Source organism: Pungitius pungitius, chromosome 18 (assembly GCF_949316345.1).
Source record: "Pungitius pungitius chromosome 18, fPunPun2.1, whole genome shotgun sequence".
Lineage (NCBI taxonomy): Eukaryota > Metazoa > Chordata > Actinopteri > Perciformes > Gasterosteidae > Pungitius > Pungitius pungitius.
This window is the reverse complement of record NC_084917.1, coordinates 10,388,818-10,406,203: the sequence shown is the minus strand read 5'-3', so window position 1 is coordinate 10,406,203 and position 17,386 is coordinate 10,388,818. Positions and strand designations below refer to the sequence as shown.

Here is a 17,386-nt window from a genome sequence, read left to right as displayed (position 1 = left end):
CAAACACTGAATCGGGAAAAAAATGAAAACACCACAAATCTAACCTTGCAAAGCTTCAGTATTTTGTCCGTCAGGAATGTATTCCCTACACACAGATGTGTGAGTAAATAGACTACATAACACGGAATGAGATTGTTGGAAAAATAAATGGACAAATATTTAATGAGGGGAAGATTGTTTTATTTTTATGAGTGTTATTGTCATGCTTTATTATTTGTGTAAAAAACAGAGTGCTGATAAAGTGGCAGCAGTAAAAAGGTCGAGAGAGGGAAAGGAATGATTGATAGGCAGTCGCAGAAAAATAAGGCGAGAAAGAAAGAGGAAGACGGATGAAAAAAAGTGAGGTAGGGAGTGGACAGAAAGACAAAGAACTCAATATGTGAGAAACAAAAGACAAAAGAGGGGGGGAGGACGAACTGTACGTAACGATTTCTGTCCTACATTCAGAGGCTGTGTTAAATCATGCTCCACTGGGCATCGCATGCAGCCAATCCAGCCCTCAGCCACACACGTTTTATCTCACTGTGTACTGTACTTCACCCTGCAACCCACTGATTCACGCACCACTGTAAGGCAACCGCGCTTAAAGCACCAACTGAAAGAATAGAAGGTGGTTATTATTAACGCTGCATGTCTTTGTCTTCCTTTTTTCTCTGCAAAAACCCACCAACATTCACCGAGAGGGCAAAATAGACATAATAGAGTGGGAATAAAACATCTAGACCCAGCGCGGATTCTCATATCCAGACAGACCGATGCTCAGAGCTCTCACAACTGAAAAGCAGAAACCGTCCCCCAAAACACATAAAGAGACTGAATACATAACCGCTCGCAGTGTGGGATCCAGCCAAGCTTTCAAAACAGAGTTCAACACTTAATACTGCGTTGTGAGGGGAGCGAAATGCACGCGAAAAAGCGTTTGACAAAGCAGAGAAAACATGTGGTTCCAAAGTGCAGAAAGAGGAAAGCCTGCCAGGTTTCTCTCTGAAGAGACTTTCAAAAGGCGTTGGTCTGCATACCGACATACTGAAAATCATCTTGTAGCTTGTAGTAGTTTGTTTACTTCCTTTTGCTGTAAGTATGGACCACAAGATAATGAAGAAGAAAAAGAATAATTCAATTCTACTGTTTTTATTCTGAAAATGTTTAACCAAAAGGAATACATTTGCATATCACAAAGCCTCATCATCATAGAATGCAAAACGCATTAAAATTAAGACTTCGGTTTGTTGCAACATGACACCAAAAACCGGTCACGAGGCGAGCTGTGAGCGTCTTGCAAAATGCGGCAGCCAGGTGGGGCTTTGATCACATCGTCGTCAAACTGACACCCTAACACCACTTCCACAGAGTCCGCACCAAGAAAGACTGCTGGTTTCTAACTGATGTGTCATGAAACATAAATAAAAGCGTCAGCTAAATAACATGTAATGTAATGTAAACAATCAACAATTCTGTAATCTTCGCTGCTGCAAACACCGGTTCCATGTAAATACATCTGAAACGTGAGGCTTTTGAACAGTGTGACTTGTATCATTTAGCATTTTCTGTTCACTAGAAAATAAAAATTTAATTAAATTGGTTCCATTTTTTGTTTCTGACACATGCACAATGTGCCAGTGATACTTTTGATAATATAACAACATTTCTAACATGCAAGATATATAGTTTTTATGAGCTATGCATTTCAATTTATCTTTTCCCTGTGCTTAATTTACTGTGTATAGCTTCTGAATCACATTTCCATAACTTCACCACAGTACATATGTTACGGTTTGGGTTTGTTTCCTGTTTTATTTTGTAGTTTCCTGCCTCTTGTGTCCCAGGGTTAGCTTCACTTCCTGCCTTGGCCTGTCATCCCCTGTGATTGTCTGCCGTGTCCCTGATTGTTTCAACCTGTGTCCAATCACGAGCACCTCCCCAGTGTGTTTAAGCCCTGTGTGTCTTTTGTCCCTTGTTGCGTCATTGAATGTCGTTCCTGAACGTTGGTTCCGAATGTCTTTGTGAGTAGTCTGGAGGTATTTAGTTTGTTTGTGTCCGGTAACTCGATTAAAGCCCTTATTCTTTGACACTCTGCATTTGAGTCCTGCTTCTGCCACCCAGTTGTGACAACAAACACAGAGGTTTTGCACATGTGGGCGACATGGCGGTGGATGTACAGTAAAGAATAATAGCTATTTTGTGAGCATCATCAAGGAACCCTTGAGAATAACCAGAGTCTTCAGCCATGCTCATGTGCTTAGGGACGTTACTGCTGTAGCTCCCAATGGGTGAATGGTTGGGTCAAACAAACACAGGACTTTCACCCAGGGGACTGGTGTTGGTGTCCCGTGTGAAAATGATGTTGCCTCACGTTACATTTCATACTTTACTTACAAACCCCCCAAAAAACAGTGCTTTTGTTTCCTAAACCTCACCATGTTTCTCCCTGAAAGTGGATCTTCATCCATAAAAGACCATGTTTGCCCGTAACAAAAAACAGGTCTAAAACTAAAGCGGGGGGGGGGGGGTTACTCTGAGCGCCGTAGTTTGAAGTGAGGGCCACTGTCAAGGCTCGAGTCGAGCAGTTGGGAGTGAGAGCGTGTTGGAGTATCTCCACGGGGATCCAGCAAACAGTTGTGGGTAGAAAGCTAATGCTTCTGTATTACAACCTGCCCCCCCCCGATACATTTACTTAGAGAATAAAAAGATAAGTATTGCATTCACTTGTTTTTGGCCTTGTCTTATGGAGTTACCGTACAGTCGGTGGCATTATGACTCCAAGGCAGGCCAGCGGCACACTGACAGCTAGTTCCTAATGACCCCCCCCCACAGGGACCCTGTGTCTGACAAAGTTAAAGCCGGAGATGGTGCACACTTTATTACACCGTGTTTTCTTCAGAAGGCCATGCTCTACTTAAGGAAGCATGGTGTGATGAATTCAATAGAAAATCAGATTTGTGTAGTGCTCCCTGCAAGCTCCTTGCACAACACCAATCTCTTATTACCAAAGCCAAGACATGATTTATCGTACTACTCATGCACACTGAATCATGTGCAAATAAAGCAAACCTCTGCATGCACTAGTCAAGAGTTGTTCACTTGCAGCTGAGAATTTCGAGGCCAATCTTTTAGCTCATGGCTTGAGGTCGACACTCGATCGGTAGAGATGAAACGCTCGAGAGCTACCAAATAATCACACATTCCGATGTTCCACATATTAGCTTCTCTGGGATTCCTTTCTGAAGATTTCGCAACGCCAGTCAGAGAGGCTCTCGGTTGCACAAGTAGAGTGTAGCTGTTTGAGTCTGAAGATTGACTAATTTAAAAGACAGCGCAGAGGAAGATTGGAGGGGAGGAAAATAGAGAGGCCCTGGGCGCCCGTGGAAACGGCAGTTAAAGGAATGTTTGGGCTCGAGTCGGAGCACAGCAGCGGCTGCATGAGAGCGGCAAAGTGCTGCCGGGCTCCGGGGAATACCCTCCACTGAGCGAGGGAGCAAAGCCGCGCACAGATGCACAGCAAGGAACACTCGGAGTGACGGTATAAAACCTGTCCGTGCCTACACTCAAGCACACAATACTAAAAACAAACATGTGCGTGGGGGTAAAAATAAACAAACACGGTGTGAACCGTGAACAAAGGCAAACTGTCACGCACGGACAGACCCCAAAAGAAAAGGAACGCGTGAACCCATTTTGAGTTAAAAATATTGCAAGTAGTGTGTTTGTCATTGAACAAAACTAATGCTGACGGTACCAGCACCACTCTGCACACAAACCCACCTTGACACGAGCCGTTGATTTCCTCAAATCCCGGCTGGCAGACGCACTTCCCGATCGGCACCAGCCACTCTCCCTCCGCGCCGCAGTGCATCCTGGGAGGCTCGTATAAAGGCAGGGAGTTGTTAACGCAGCGGCCCACCACCTCCACCAGCTGCGAGGCCTCTGAGCCCGGGATGGTGTCGGGGAACTCGGCCAAGCTCTTCACCAGGAACGGGCAGCGCTTGTAGAAGACGCGCACCGACACCAAGGCGATGCACGCCCCCAAATCCTGAAAAGCCAGGTAGACGCCCTTCTGAGTCAACGGACCCAAGTCGCGGACCTCGGTGTTGAGCTTCATCACGCGGTCCCCGAGGTCGAGCTCCGTGAAGCTCTCGTCCGCCGCTATGGTGTCGATTTTGATGTATCGGCTCTCCTTCATCGCCCGGTCTTCCTCCTCCGTCATGCCCGTTCCGTCGCTCATCTCTCCGTCCTCCGGCCCGTCCTCGCCCCCGTCCGTCTCGTAGTAGTACATGTTAAACGTCTCCTTGCAGGTGCCGACCCCGCCGGGCAGGCTGTTGCAGTCCCTCAGGGTGAACTTGAGCTCGATGAAGACCCGCTGGGCGCCCTCGGTCAGGATCCAGTTGGTGTGGAGCCAGTTGTTCTGGTTCTGCTCCATGACCCGGCACACTTGGTAAGTGTGGATCGGAGCGTAGTCCTCGTCCACTTCTCCAATCTCCTCCCACTGAGGGAGAGAACCGATGAGAGGTTATTAAAAAGGAAGAGCGAGAAATGTACAACCAAACAAGCGACTGTGGCAAAAGATTTAGTTCCTTTAATTGTGTAAAAGTACCAATACGGCAGTATGAAAATGCTCCACTACACGCACATAGTTCAGTCGGGTCTCCTTTAAAGGGTCGTAAGATTCAGTTCAGCTATGACGGGGTAACAATGAGGAGAGAAAAATATCTGGTGACACAAATTCATTATCGTATCGTATTTAGACTTTGTTCATTGTTTGGAAATATTAGTTCATTTGTCCGCTTAAAGCTTTAAAAGTTTAGTCAAACAGGAGAAAGTTTCTGAACCCTTCCATGGTGTCCGACCCAAATCTGGAAGTGAACTCTAAATTCATCCTTTTTTTATAAGCCTCTATGTTTTGGTGAAATCCAAACCTCATCAGTAATGATCAACTGTCGAATGAATGTATGGACAATGGGTGAATGAAATAGAAAAAACGAAATTACATCAAGGTACAGTACGACAACCTCAGAATTGTACGTAAGCGCAGAACTTTGCAGTAATGTATAAACAAAACTATTTTATCTGTGCCGATATCAGAATATTTTGAGCAATAGCCACATGTAATAAATTGACAACCATGGAAATGTAAGAAGGAGCTAAGCAAACCTGCCCGAGAGGCTTAAAAAACAGAGAGAGAGAGAGAGTGTGTGCAACCAGGTATAGATACAGAATAGATCAGAATAATCCTTATGACTTTCCTCTTGTTTCCTCATACTGCAACAGACAGAAAAGAACGAGATAAGATGTTATCGGGTGTAAATGAATTTACCGTGAATTGAGGTGTGGAGTTCTTGTCAGCAAAAAAAATGATTAACCTGCGCTTAAGGTGTGTTCATCGGTGTGTAGTCCACTGCCATACCCCCATAAAGCATGTGTGTTTGTTCCTGCCTGCCTGTGTGCATATATGTAAATGATTCCATTAGTGTTCAAGCTGTGTGTGTGTGTGTGTGTGTGTGTAACAGCGTGTGCATTTATGCGTACGTGTGTGTGTGTGTGTGTGTGCCAGAAAGCAGCATTAATTCCTCTCTGCAAGTCTCCTGGGAGGTGGCTATTATCTGCATCACTAGCACTCTCCCATGGCTAATAGAGGCGCTTCATCATGTCACTGTAATATGGCCACAGGGACCAGACTATGATCTGGTGTTATAACTTAATAGCCCATATTAATCAAGCCTTGCTTTAGCCGCTGTCTTTTCTCTCTCTTCTTTGTGTTCTACATCTGTCTTTTTTCCCCTTCTTATTCCTCCCTGCTTCAGTCCTCCTCTTTTTGTTTATGCGTAATATCGTTCAGTTTCTGAATCATTAGTGGGTGAAGCGCACGCCTCTTTGCTGATTAATCACATTGTCTGTCTGTTTGTGCTTTGTTACTTCCTTTTTTGAGAGGAAATATATTTGTTTTATAGGCAGAAGGAGTCAGGAGATCTCTGGAAAATGAGAACATTTCATTAAAAGGTTGAACAATGGCATATTTTTACAGGCTGATATAAAAACTAATTACTAGTCAACACTCCTCCCACGAGGAAAAAACACAACCAGGAATTAACAATCTGACCATTACAGAAACAGTATGAATACCTAAATTGTTCTGGATTATTTGGAAGAGGAAACACCATATTAGTGAGTACAAAATAACACTTTAAAGATGTATTTTCCACGCTGTCTGCCCTTCTTGCATTTTTGGACAAGGAGCTGACTGTAGTAAGTTATTCAAGAGAAGAAAAATAAACTGATCATGGGTCGGATTACAATATTTCAGTTATTTGACTTGACTGGTTTTACATAATCAGCTGTTAAGCCCAAACGCAAAAAGTTTGGCCCACGTTATCCGGCCCTATCACCAGAAAGAATATTAATTTCTCGCATTGTAAAGAAAAACAAATTTCTTCAAAGTGTTGAAGCTGTTTGAGGCTTGACGACTAGTTTATTAAGAGTAAAGCCTAGATATATCCTGAGTGAAGGTTAAACTAAACGAATACTTAATACTCAAGTATACCGTAGATGCACAGGTCTGATGTGTGGGTGCTGCAGTGTCACTGTCCTCCATCTCTGGCACACTGCAGCCCAGTCAGAGCCAGTGTGGACATTAAGCCTCTTACTGGTTAGATCACAGAGATCCACCAGCCTGCTCCGGGTTTGACACAGCTTAACACACACACACACACACACACACAAACACACACACCACACACATCAATCATCATCGGTAGCCCAGCAGGGACTTTAGCAGACGACCTTCTCCAGTTTGCCTGGAACCAAATGGGTTCAGTATGTGTGTGTAAAGGCTGGTTTGCCCCTGTTGCCACTGGAAGTCCTCCCACTTAACAGCTCTAATGTAATAACAGTGTTTGATCACTAATGTCATTTGACTCGACAGTTGAACAGGAGCCATTTGCAAGTTTGAAAAGAGCACACACACACAAACGAGTTAGCAGGTGTTGGACTTCTTTTTTTTTTTTTTTTTTTATTAAAAAAGGTTTCAAGAAATGAGGACTATAATCGTAGATGCGTCTTAAATAAATTAGGCTTTAGATGAGCCATCTTAGGCAACAAACAAAGGCATGTTATTTTTGGCGAAAGGCGGATTTAGTACAGTACTCTCGGGCAGGATGCAGGGATTGTGATGTCTTGAGTATGGCTTTCCAGGGATTAGTTTAGTTCAAATCATTATAACTTGGGACCTGTAAAGCTATTGGACATGGCCTTAGCTGGGGGGGGGGGACCTGTGAGCTCGGTGTGGGGAGCAGCATACCAACACAGCGGGGTCAGGACCACCAAAACTACTGTGAGGCTGTGTAAAACGATGGAGTGCTTTTATACATTTTACAGCGTGTCGACTTTTACTTTATTTTTGTTCCTCGGTGACTCTGTAGCGCATTTCACCCATTTACTTTAGAAATGTGATAATAAAATCTTCGGTCTGATCAGCGCGCTTGCATGCAGAGTCACACAACTTCTTCGTTAAAAGGGTTCGTTCCTAATTTCAAGAAGAAGAAAAATATTCAGCCACACAGACACGTAAGGAAGATTTCCACATATGATCCGTGCTGTTTCTTTCTTCTTTATAGCAAAGAACGTGAATTGATGGAGGACATTCTTTTTTTTCAGAGCAATATTTGACAATTACAACAGTTGACAATTGCTCACAATAATACATTGAAAATAAGTTACAGATCATGCTGAGGGAGTCTGACATTATGAGCTTTGGATGATCAGACATTTTTAATTTCAGCCATTTCAGACCTCTTCGCGCAGCGCTCGCCTCTATTTCAGTTTGCTCCCTACACCGAAATGTCCCGACAGGCATCCCTCGAGTTCCTCATTAGTGTGTGTGTGTGTGTGTGTGTGTGTTTGGTTGACTACGAGTTGTGTGCGAGTGGGCTCCTATGTGCGTTCTGCGTGCGACTCGCATCCGCCAGCAGACCTCCTGTGGCTGTGCTGAGTGCCCTCCTGGCTCTATAAAGTCTATAAAGCTGTCCCCAACGTATTATTACCGCCCATTACCGCTGACCGACATGACACTGTGAACTGTCCCTCCTTCTGCCTACAAGGAGCCCCCCCCCCCAAACACACAGCTTTTCCCTCTATTTCTGCTCCCATAATTCACTCCAACATCTCTCTTCTTGTGCCTCCTTCCTCTGGCTTTTCATGCCTCATCATTTTTCCTCTATTCTTTCATTAATTATCCAATCTTAAGTCTAACCTAGAAACATTGTCCGACCCCCCCCCCCATATGTCCACCTCAGCGGCTTCAACTTCTTCCTCTTCTTTGTCCCTGATGTCTGCTTTTCTCCTTCACTACATCTCTACTGTCCCGCAATTTTCCGCCATTTTCATGTCGCCCTGCTCCTCTCTCCCTTTTTCACGCCACCTCGTCTTCCCCTTCTTCACGGATCCCGGCATGTGCACTAAGGGGAAACCCGTTCCGGTAAACGGCGCGCGAGAAGCGGCAGAACGATCCAGAAGCAAACACGCCTTGAACTGTTCAAACAACCGCTGGGCTTCCTCATTAGGGCCGGACCGCTTGGGAGCCCGGCGCGCTCGGGCCCCGAGTTTCGCAGCGCTGTTCAGCACCTTTGATGCTAGCTTTTCCTTTATCTTCGGTCAACTCAACGGGCCGCATCGGCGGCGGGCGGTTGATGAACGAGAGCTCGCCGAGTAGCTCCTCAGCCCAGCCAGTTGCACCAATTTAGTGTGGCGTCGCCCTGTTCTTTGCTCTGCTGGGGCACACTGAAAGGAGTCAGTTTGAGCTCAACATCCAACATCCACGGAGGCAGATTTAAGTGCACTGCTGACAACCAATAGGGGTCGAATAATTGATGATGATCAGTTTATATAAATAAATCTATGAATATATTGGGATGGTGGACGGTTTTTACACAAGACGTCACATGATACACTGGGAAACTGAGATAAGCGTTCTTCTGACATTTTAAAGAAACAAAATAAGATATTCTCCTCAAAATCGTTTAGCCAGGCGGAAAAGATTTGCAATTTTAGGTAAAACAGTCAATAATAAAAATACAATACATTTGTACAGATCCACAGTGGTTTTTGTTTCTGTACAAAGTTTTCTACAGGTTATATCCTCTCTGCAGGCCCATAGTGTGGCGCCTGTCAGTTGTCTTTTTTTTCTAAAAAAAAAGACGGAATCACCGGAACCGGTTGCCTGGCGACGCATGTCATCAGCTTCTGTTTGAGGTCGTCTCGGTGTGTCAGCCTCTTTACAGGCCCAGGGCCTATTGACTACTAATACTCATATGAAGACGGAGCAAAACGGGAGGTAATTGAGACAGATAGACGGAATAAAAACAATCCATATTGTGGGATCCATCCACTTAATGGCACCACCCGACCTGACTTTTCTTACTTCATTTTTCGACGGAGCAGCAGATGAAAGCATCCACAATGATGCATATGATTGGCAACCCACCCAATCTACCAACAAGCGCTCCTCCAATGCGATGGGAACAGGGAGTACTACTAGCAGAGGTATTAGATGAAAAAGGGCTGACGACCAAACAGTCCCAAATAAGTCAGGAACCATATTTACCTCACACTCCGTGTTTGCTTTACCTGTCCTTCTGACTGGACAGGTGGGACTCGCATTCAAAGGAATTCTGTTTCGCAGGCGCCTGGTTCCTTTTCAATTGTCCCTCCAACAATCTGTCCATTTCCAGCTGTTGCTGTTCCCTCCACCTCTTTAGCATATCCACGTCTCACCATAGCTGGACTTTTTTGTTTTTTGTTTTTAATGGATGCTTTGTATGTATGGCCTACTTCATTTCAGTTTATGTTATTCTAGTGTATAAAGACGGCTGAGTATGAGGAAGGAAAGAATAATCGTCTCTTAACAGTTCAAGGCGCTCATCATAAATGAGACATGAAGGGTTTTTAGTGGAGAATTTTAAAACTACATCAATGTCACGCTGTTCATTGAAATGTGTCATAACATTTCAAGGTCGTCCTTCACATTTTAAACAGCTTAAATCCCTTATTTTACTCCCATCTCCTTCTGCTGAAATGCATGTTTCAAGACTTTTGAAAGTACACTGAAGCTATACAAGTACAGCGCAGCGTAGAGGAGGCGGCGATACAACAGAACAGACGAGTTGATCTCAAGAATAAGAATAAAACCGGGATAAGGAGTAAAAAGAAATGCTCGGGTGGACGGGACATGAATGAGAAGTGTGAAAAAAGGGACAATGTGCTGAGAAGGACAAAAGGAGGGATGAAACAAGCCATCTGGAACACGACAAAAAGAATAAACTTGTGTCTCCTCAACATTATTTTTCAGTCGCAGAAGAGTGCCGCTGCCAAGTGTGCGGTTGTGCGCGAGACTTTGCAGCAGATTGGGTTCTGCCGTGTATGTGCATGATGGGAATTATAATGGCCAACAACGATAACGTCTGTTACTTAATGCCAAACAGGGAGTCCATTTTTCATTTAGGCAGGCACGTTTGTGCTTTCATTGTCAGTCAACTTGAACTGAAAAATAATAGGAAATGTTTCAAATCGCTTCAAACTGCAACCGAAAAAATCTGAAGAAAAGAGATAATAAGACGGGATGTCATAATGAGATCCTTACATCGTCTTATCGCATCTTTCCTTTCCTCCCCCTCCACGCACCCTGAAAGCTGTTATTTATGCTGTTGCACTGTAGGGACCACATGCCGTTATCTCATCTTCATTAAAATGAAATGCGCATGCGGCTGCTTTTGTCAGCACTATCTCTCCAATCTACATACAGCCACCGAGACGGCCATGTTTTTGAATACCCAGAGATGACAAGACGCTGTGGTCAGCACTATTGGACTGGTGTGGATAGCTGCATATTTGCCAACAGCAGAGGGGCCTATGTGAGAGATTTTCCAAGTGGATCAAATGGGTGCACAAATTAATGAGTTACCACAGCACTATTAATCCCTTGGAGGTTGGGGAATTCATTTTTTCCAAGAAAGGTGTCAACTACTGCTCAAGAAAAGCTCAATAATATGTTAAAACATATTTTCAAAGTTAGTTCTTTTCTATTGAAACACAATATACAATACTGGAAAATAAGTAATCATCATCTAGTGAGTCCTTCCCTAATTAGCCTTAAGCATGGGAATACTTATAATGGAATCTCAAGTCCTTGTTGAGAATGACTTATTCCGTGGTGACTTTCAACGTCTTGTCCATGAATTCAATTGACCTTGATAATGAACTAAGAGTTCTTGGTAATGAAATGACCTGAAATAACAAACAAAGAAGCCTGCACTTTAGTGTGAAATAACCGAAACTACCGAAACCGAGCTCTCAAGCCGGAGCTGATGGTTTGTTATGGATGGACACAAGTCTATTGTTAGACATAGTAAAGTTATTACTGTTTTTAAAATCGTTTTAAAGATTGCTCTCCGTACATTTGTTTTGAAGTCATAAGGGGTTTCAATTGTGTTAAAAGAAATGAGATTTTTTTTAGGGCCTCACCCAACAGCATTTGTCAAATTCTCTAAGTATTTCTTCTTTTGTAATCAACCAACAATTGAAAGATCTTAGCAGTTGTACTCACCCCATTTTTAGGATAGGCCACCCATCCTAGGTCTCCCAGCACAGAGCGAGAATCCAGCAGGTTCACTGTTAAAGAGTATTAAAAAAAAGGCATTCTGAAGTATGGATAAACAACCAATATAAAATCATTTACAATCGTCATCTGTATTTGGATAATAAAAGGGGGAAATTGTTAGAGGTGCATCACCAAGACTGACTGCTATGTGGATTTGCATGCGAGTTGTACAATTGACATTCTTAAATAACAAAGTGAGGCCGGAACATCCACTCAACCAATAAAAAAATGTTAACAAAAATATAACAACAGGAGCAGAGAGAACTAGACATTTCAGTATATAAGTATTAGTATATGGTACATGCCAACTGTCCATATATATATATATATATATCCCATTCAAAACAACCAGAAAACATTATTCCACTTGTAAATTCACTGGTTTATTCCATTTTCGTTTGTGTTATATCCTTCACATCCCCATATATCTTCTTCAATTTTACAAGGATATAAATAAGGTGGAAACTTCAATGAAAAAGTTGTTCTTATAACCAAAAGGAGTGTTTGCATGATGCCTGTCTCTTAAAGGAATGTCCCGTTTAATGGAACATTTTTAGGGTTGTCTACGCTAACAAACCATCCACACTCAACACACTTGACATTGGTGATGTAGCGTAACTCAGCAAGCAGTTACAGCTCCTCTGGTGGTATGAACCGTTGGGGGTCAGGGGTCATGCTCACTTTTCTCCTGATGAAAGTCACATGAGTCACATTTGCCGCTGCTTATTTACTCTGTATTTTGGAAGCTCACTTCATAACTTGGCTGACTTATCTGACAAATCCTATAATAAAATGAGATCACACTGACAGGAAAGGCAACCAACAACCCAAAGTACTCAAATTTACAAATTCTAATTTGTTCCCACAAGTGTGATATTTTCAATATTCAAAATTGAAATAAAATGTAGCGAAGTTATTAATATTTAGACTCTTCAATACGGCCCTATCCATAACAGCTGGTGTGCATATCACACTATTTCCCATGGGCTCTGCCAGACTATAATTGTGAGTGAGTGCTTGATGCAGAGGACGCTGGGCTGCACCTCGATGTGTTTCCATCCGTCTCGCCTCGCTTATGATGAAACTTCACAAAGCAGCAAGATTAGTGGTGAAAAAAAAAAACGATAAGTATCTTGTCAAACGGTTTATTTCTTGGTTCTGGGTTGGAGCTTCACACTGAAACATAAATACAGAGCTAAAACCAATTCTGCGTGCAAGAGATCCAATCGATGGTCCAAAGTTTGACTCATAAATGCCACCCATGTCTTAAAAAGCAGCTGTCGGGCACAACATTGAAAGTCCTCCGATAAGCTTTATTACAACCCTGCCGATGCTCTTATCGACCCTGCCTTGAAGTCAACTAAAGAATTGACCTCCACAGTCATTCATGTGGAGTGAGCGGAACCGAATATGAGGCGAAAGCCAGACACACACGCTTCGCAGCCGCTCCCATACACAACGCTACACTAGTCTCACTGTGTCCCCTGCTCTGTGGAGAATAATAAAATGTGTCCTTAGGAGGCGATTAGACAACTAATTAGGCCATAAAGAGGAGATAAGTGATTGTGAACTAGATCATAAGGGAAACATTACCTAGTTCACTAGCTCTCTCATCAGGATCAAACCAGAGAACAAGTTGGAGCTCAGCCACAACAATGATCTACAGAGCTCCTCCTCAAAAGGCCCCGTCATTCAAGTGACCAGAGACTTACTTTTAATTTGGACAATTTTAGCTACCTAGAAAGGGGTGGGTTTGAGTGCCAACTTGACCTCAGTGTCCCCCTCAATGGAATCGTGTCTGAAACCAAAAGTAAGTAAATAAGTAGGTAACTCGCACAACAAATGTGCCTTTTCTTCCCTTTGTGTTGAATGCAACAGTTGCATGTTCACTTGGCTCGCTGTGGGCTTAAAGGCCATCATGCATTCACGGGAACCAACTCAAATCTAACGCCATTACCATTATAGGGGTTTTAAACTTGAAATATATATATTTTTTTAAAGAGACTCTACAACAGCCACAAGGCTCCTGCCTCTGCAGAGAGATGTTATATTAAATTGATCGATTTCAATAGGGATGGATTAGCTTCAGCAGCTTCGGAATGAATTGTTGTGATTGTTGTATTCTGTTCATGAAGCAGCTGCGATTCACATTGAAACATCGATGGCCAAAGTCCACCAATGTCTCCTCTAAGAGGACTGAAGCAGGGGAAAAAATGCTTTAATGTGACTGTTTCCTATTACAATAAATAAGCCAAATGCGAAGATGGCTATTTTAATTAAGGGCTTCCCCCTCTACCCCTTTTACATACAATGTGTGATTATCAATTGTGATACAAATTTGCTTAAACGTGTGTGGATTCTAGCCACCGGGTAACTGTGAGGAATGAAGACAGCAGGGAAAAGAAATGTCTGACTCGCTCTATCATGATGCGAGAGATCATGCGTTTCTTTGAGTACTTCTCTCTGTTTTCTCTCACTGCAGTGAAAACATAAACTTATGATCCAAGCTGCCATTGATTCACACATTCACCCCCAGTGATGACTCACAGCCTGAAGCTACATTTTAACAAGGCAGCAATTCAAGTAGCTTTAACAGAAGATGCAGACAACACATCTCGTGACTAACTGGCCTTGGATGGAGCGGCCCTTCAAACCCAGACCACGCTGTAATTCCATTCAGACGGCAAAGCCACAAAGAGGTTACCTTTACATCCCAGGTGCTCTTGAACTAGCCCACGTGAGCTCACAATACACCCAGCGGGACTCCTGACGCTTTTGTGAATCCAAACTTTGGACGAATAAATCTGCCACGTGAAGAATAAGCAGGTTGATGGATGTTACTTCTTTCCCGGATGATGCTGTCTAGACCCCCCCCCCCCCCAACAAAGGCATTCATCTGCAGCTAAAACAATGCTGCTCAGTCTACGGTCAATGCCGTGGGAACAGTATTTGACACAATGATTTCGACGTTGCACTTTTCTTATAATGAAGCCTCGTAGCAAAAGTCTTAACAGCATTTTGGGAAGAATTACGACCAACTACAGTGGTGGTGCCGAGGGAGGCTCACAACTAACGTTACTGAAATTACAGTATTAAGCAAGATTTAATCCGCATCTTTAAAAGACAATTGTCAGACGAGACTGAACCTAAAATAAACGTTATATAGGGGGGAATCAGGGAAATCTTTCAGCACGAATCCAAACGTCCCCATTATTATAAGAGATGTCAAAACTGGTGTAAAACTCACTCATTTCTACTTTCTTTTTGTTTTAAAACAGAATACAACACCATCGGAACGATGTTTGAGATTGGATTTAGCGGCGCACTGCGCGTCTGTTGGCACTTCCAGGTCCTCCAAGGACTGCTTATCTGGAGAGACGCGTGATCAAAGGTCCTTTCTCTCAATCTCACCTCTTTAACCCGTATCGTAACACATCTGCCATGAACAATTTCTGCTCACATTCCGGAAACAGACCTTTAATTAACCGGGTCAGACTTGTCAGTGCCAATTAAAGTCCAAGACCCAAACCAGCGGCGTCACCAAGTGTGCGCGCGAGTATTACCTTCATTCGCGGGGATGCACCACGCTCCGTGCCATGTCAGACTCCAAAGCCATGTCCAAGCCACCAGCCCAATGCCAAAACTCCACCGGCGAGATTGCATGGCGCTTCCAAAAAAAAAACCGGTAAGCGGGGGAAGAGGCTTGAGGGAAGGGGGGAGGGCGGGGGGGGGTTTCTCCTAAATAACAGCAATTTCCGTCAGCATGGAGCTGGATGCCGTGAGGAAACCAGCGGTGTCGTTGCGCGTCCACTCAAAGGGGAAAAAGCTCATGGCGTGCGGCGGGTAGAAGGAGCAAGTGCGGAGTGCGTTCGTTCTGGGGTCGGGGAGGCGGGCGGCGGACTGAGGGGGGGGGGGCGGAGTTAAGCGCGTCCCTCCAATCACAGAAACCTCCACAGGTGAACTCCGCTGCTGCTCCAGATGATGGCTTTATTACTCGTGCCTCGTTGCCACTTCCAGATGTGCCGTCGTTACTGCACGGTGCCTGTCACGCGTACACGTCTTAAAACTACATGACGAGCACAGCAGGGATTTTTTTCAGTCTAAATCGGGTTTCCCTTAAAAAAAAAAAAGATGAGAGTGTTATTGGCGCTCCCTGCTACACGACCCCACATCATCCGGAGGATGGGAAGTGTTCATATTAGGACGATTTAAGACAGACATTTTACGTTGGATGACCGTCATTAGGATAAAGTGGTTGGTAATCAAAAAAAAAAACATGCAATTCTCATTTCATCCCCATACAATCAATAAATAAGATAATAAAATGATTTGATCTTTCGTGTGTTGATCATTAACTGTCTACCGTAATGCACTCTTAAATTGTGGGTCACCAGTCGTCCACAGGTTCCTAACTTAACAGCCGTTTTTGATTTTGACATTGATAATTACAATGTTAGGGGAGTGTCTTTGGATGAAGGCCTAAAGGGAGTGTTGCTGGCTTGGTTACTTTCTCACAGGATTTGGCAAACTACTGCTGCTCAAAACATTTTGTAACACCTGGCTGAGTTTTCAAGTCATTACAGTTTTATTTTTAAGTTTTATCATTTTTTTTATCTTGCAGGTTTACCATCAGCATTCACTGGCTTCACTTTGGAGCCTAATATTTAGTCAGTAACTGGCATTATGTGTCAAAGCATAGATTTCTCAAAACCCTGATGAGTCTCATCTCCATCCCTGCAGCATTATTACTGTGATGTGAAAGCCAAACTAAATCCCCTGTAGGGAGCAATAACTGGTGGGAAGATGCTGCAAAGTAAGAGTGCAGACCTGAGTATGATTATTGACTTGAAACTGTAATTTGTTTTTGGGAAGCACTGTTTGGTGCCAGAAGAATCATTCAGACAGAAACAAAGTAAAGAAAAAATACATTTCTCATCCTACCGCAGCAAAGCAACATTATATTTATCCCTCATATGTTGTGTAAGTGTGTTTTTGCGGGTGTCTGCACATTCTTATAGACACTGATCAGGGCAGAAAATGTAAATGTAAACTGTACAACATTGCATGTAAATACTTAATAATTTATTCTTGAATGCGTCTTTAATGCTTCATGTCCTCTCCATTCATTGTTATTTGTTTGGAAAATACAATAACAAGTTATTGTAGATTACATATAAACACAATGTATTCAGGCAAGTCATTCAGTTGTCTTTTCATTACGACTAACGTCATTTTTCCGGATGTTTTTTCGCTGAATACCCCCCTAATTAAAGGCTTGAATGAGCAAAAGGACGAGTCAAGTTAAATTCAATAACACTCCTCACCGCGTCCATAAATGCCTTTTTAATAGCCCTTCAGAACACTGTAGGTGCACGCACCTTTGAAGTGTGAATGATGTAATAACCGTGCACCATCCCCGACACAAACACACCGCCAACTCCTCACACCATAACTGTGAATGACAATTCTTCTCTTTGTGTGCTTCGCTGGTAAAATATGTGTTGAATAGAAACATCCTCGCCACATATTAAGGCTCTAGGTATGTATAGTTCTATCATAATTATTCCTCATAATGTGTTCTGTTAATTTGTATACACGGGATCATAAAACTGTAAGATGATGATTATTGTTTAATTAGTCCGTAATGGCAGCTTGGTTTAAATCCCTGTGACTCCTCAATCTTCATTTTTTTCTCACGTCTCACCATCGCGCCGAGTCTCTTTCGTACCCTCAGTGTTACAT

The 17,386-nt window shown here is 43.3% G+C and overlaps 1 protein-coding gene across 1 annotated transcript in view; it reads right to left on the bottom strand.

Moving 5' to 3' along the window:
- The window catches only part of LOC119226437 (ephrin type-A receptor 5), a 52,970-nt gene extending 37,482 nt beyond the window's left edge, over window positions 1-15,488 (bottom strand). Inside the window, exons 1-3 of the mRNA XM_037484417.2 lie at window positions 15,208-15,488; window positions 11,591-11,655; window positions 3,763-4,483 (exon numbers count right to left, since the gene is read on the bottom strand). Of these exons, the coding sequence (XP_037340314.2) occupies window positions 3,763-4,483; window positions 11,591-11,655; window positions 15,208-15,307 (886 nt within the window). The 5' untranslated portion in view covers window positions 15,308-15,488. The remainder of the gene's footprint in view (window positions 1-3,762; window positions 4,484-11,590; window positions 11,656-15,207) is intronic.
- Window positions 15,489-17,386: the final 1,898 nt, after the last annotated feature.